This window comes from Phyllobates terribilis, unplaced genomic scaffold, assembly GCF_046119375.1.
Source record: "Phyllobates terribilis strain yellow unplaced genomic scaffold, ASM4611937v1 Scaffold_13__5_contigs__length_258822181, whole genome shotgun sequence".
NCBI lineage: Eukaryota > Metazoa > Chordata > Amphibia > Anura > Dendrobatidae > Phyllobates > Phyllobates terribilis.
The window spans coordinates 186,457,280-186,460,796 of record NW_027362773.1 but is presented as its reverse complement, the minus strand read 5'-3'; the positions used below and the strand labels follow the sequence as shown (position 1 = coordinate 186,460,796).

Here is a 3,517-nt window from a genome sequence, read left to right as displayed (position 1 = left end):
AGCTTGCCCATAAAGTCCTTTAAGAAAATAATGCACTTTTGCTTTTTTTGAACTTTTAAACACAGCAGATTTTCTATGCAATAACAGGGGGCAAAATACAGTGTTTACGCTACATGGTCTTAGTAATGTTCCCCCTCGGACTGTAGAGGTCTTGTCTGTTTATATTCTATTCCTGCCTTTTGGCTTCTAAAACTGTATTAACATTCTGAACGTGGAAGCATAATATTTCCGAATTCGGTAAGGGGCTGATCTAGAATGCATTGTCACTTGTGCTGGCTCATCCCGCGCCTTGGATGACTGAGTAATTGGTGCACACTGCACTCAGTGTTTATACTCTGTCCTTGCACATGTGGATGGCGTCACACGGCTGTGGGTGTGCTGTGCACTCGTCTGGGGTTTGCACTCGGCTCAGGATCTTGTGTATATAAGGAAGCATCAGAGGATCCTGCATCAGAGCACAGCATCAACACATCTGAGCAGCAAGCAACAGCACCTGCCTGACCGCCAGCACCTGCCATGGACCCTCAAAACTGCAACTGTGCCACAGGTACGTAAGGACTTTATAGGCATCAGCATGTTATACATATGGATATTTGTAATTAATGGTATAAGGAGGAAGCATCTGAATGAATATTGATATTGCTTGACCATGGGTTATCTATGCTGTTCGTGCTTTTTTATTATATATATAATATATATATATATATATATATATATATAAATATATATTTTTTTAACCTACATATGAAAAATGCCATCACTAGCTTGGTGAATTTTCCTTCCCAAGTCTTCTTATAGGCAAATGATTCATTCTAATCTGGTGGTAACACATAGTGTATATACCGTACTTTCTCTCCCCAGGTGGATCCTGCTCTTGTGGGGATTCCTGCAAATGCAAAGACTGCAAATGCAAGTCATGCAAGAAAAGTAAGTACACGTATGTGGATATGATTTTTAGATGCTCCTTTTTCACTTGATTTGCAATCCGCTCACCTGTCCAGGTACATGGCAAAATAATCCAATAATATCAACAGCCCAAATGATAGCCAACACACACATCTTCTTAAAAGAATTGCTCTATTGATCCAGTAGTATAAAAAGGCACAAAAAATGGTTGAACACAACAGCAAAAAAATGAAAAAGGCAGAAGAGAAATATCCACTGCGCTCCCAGGCAACATGTTTCAGACCTGCATACTAGCTTGTCAAGCCTGATGTCAGGTCTGAAACATGTTGCCTGGGAGCGCAGTGGATATTTCTCTTCTGCCTTTTTCATTTTTTTGCTGTTGTGTTCAACCATTTTTTGTGCCTTTTTATACTACTGGATGAATAAACCAATTCTTTTAAGAAGATGTGAGTGCTGGCTATCGTTTGGGCTATTGAAATCAAGTGAATAGTAGTAAAAAAAAAATGGGCATTTAAGGCACTGTGAACTGTGTCAGATCTGTTGCAAATTTCACCTTTTTCAATGCAAAAAAAAAAAAAAGTTAAATCGACAACACTTCTATTCAGGGGTCAGCAGCCTGCGGTGCTTTAGCTGTTGTGAGACTACAGCTCCCAATATACCCTGACAGCACACAGCTGGCATGCTGGGACTTGTAGTTTCACAACAGCTGGAGCGCTGTAAGTCCATGGAAAACAGACTGCACTCGGATGACATCGGAGTGCAGTGTGATTTCCAAGAGAATTAAATTTTTTCTAATCATTCAAGAGAATCTGATCAGAGTGAGTGTGGTTAGCATAATCAGCTCGATCTACCATCCTCTACTTCAAAACTATTGAAAAAGGGCAAAATCGCATAATCTCCTCCTCCTGGCAATAATTTTCTGACTTTTTTTTTTTTTTTCCCCCGACAGGTTGCTGCACGTGCTGTCCAGCGGATTGCAGTAAATGCAGCCAGGGCTGTCAGTGTGCAAAAGGATGCGATTCCTGCAGCTGCTGCAAGTGACCCTCTCTGCTGAGAGTCCCGCCTGTTACCATCTCCTAAATGTAGAAATAAAAATGTATCAGTGCAGTATGTGTATAATAAGTCTGGACATCTTTGCAAAAAAAATTTTTGATAATAAAGAGTGATAAACCTTGACTTTGCGCACTCTAATTTATTACAGTATCTTTAATGGATGTGATTAAGGGAGGTGAATAGTTTCCAGGTCCTAGTGTCCACCACTCTGATTGTTCCACTCCTGGGTTTGACAATCAAATACTGATGTAAAAACCTCACCAAATACTCAATGTGTACACGTGGCTCTAGATGCAACCACCAAAAAAAAAAAAAAAAAAAAGTTAATTTATAAGAGGGAAAAATACTTGGAGTTGTTCCCTTTTAGTAAATGACTATCCCTGCCTGCAAGTTATCATAACGGGGGAAAAAAAACGTACAGTACTAGTGTGGCGCCCCTGCGGGTTCAGTTGCCACAGAGGTACTGTATCTCACCCAGAGGTATGGTACCCCACTCTCAGGTAAGGAGGGAGTACTACCCGGGACCGACACAACCGCATCCAACACACTCCACCCCGGTAGGGAAGGGCGAGATTGCTTCTAAGGGAGAGCACAGTCCCTGCTCCCTAATTGGAGGTTGGAACCATGTAGTGCGTGTCGGTGGAGGAAGCAAATTAGGGGAGCACCGTCAGGGTAGTAGTATAAAAGAGAGGGTGGAAGGTTCTAGAAAGGAGAGAGTTTGGAGTTGGGAGCAGGAGCTCTGGAGGAGCTCTGCTCAGGTAGAGGAGAGAGAGAGGAGAGTGGGCCTGGTAAAAGAGGCCCAGGAGAAAGAGGACCGGGAGCAGAGGAAAGGCTCCAGAATCAGAGGGGATCCCAGGGGCATGGTGAGTGCAGGAAGCCACCCGTGCGCCCGAATCTACACGGATGTGGAGGGATCAGGCTGCAGAGGGGCCCGGCCCCTAAACTAGTGGAGAATAATCAGGCACAGCTAGATAACCGGAGGCTACTGTATTTGCAAGGTGCAGTAGCCAACCACCACGATTATATCGCCGAAAAGGTGGCCGCATAGGGTCCAGGGGACTGCACGTCGCCCGACAAGAACCGAGGCTACCAGCTTGGGACACTGATCGTAAGGCGCAGGGCAGGAGGGTGAGAGCCAGCGCAGAGAAGACGACCGTGAAAGGAACATAGAACAGGGTCCCGTTTAAGTACTCCTGAGAGACTTGAGAGTTGCTGAACTCCTTCCCTGGTGAACACAGGACGACGTGGGAGGTTACACACTGGCCCTGGTAACCTGGAGTCTTGAACAAACTGTGAGTAAACCTTGAAGACTGCACCCCACTGTGTCCTGGAATTATTGCTGCGCCATCACCAGTCCTGCACTACACAGCACCAGCAATATCTACCTCATAAAATGATCATACATTGCGCTGGGGCTAAGCTCTGCCTGTGGAGAGCTGAACCAACTCTGCTGCGTCACCATCACCTCCAGAGGATCTGCATCGCAGCGGCGGCCCCATATAGCCGCACACCACAGGTTGCGTCACGAACATTATAGCTCTAAAAACTTTATTCCCTT

The 3,517-nt window shown here is 44.8% G+C and overlaps 1 protein-coding gene across 1 annotated transcript; it reads left to right on the top strand.

Moving 5' to 3' along the window:
- Nucleotides 1-399: 399 nt before the first annotated feature.
- LOC141174246 (metallothionein-1-like) lies at nucleotides 400-2,082 on the top strand. The gene is made up of 3 exons (XM_073659082.1): nucleotides 400-547; nucleotides 862-927; nucleotides 1,856-2,082. The coding sequence occupies exons 1-3, from the start codon at nucleotides 517-519 to the stop codon at nucleotides 1,945-1,947; spliced, it is 189 nt and encodes a 62-aa protein (XP_073515183.1). The 5' UTR covers nucleotides 400-516; the 3' UTR covers nucleotides 1,948-2,082.
- Nucleotides 2,083-3,517: the final 1,435 nt, after the last annotated feature.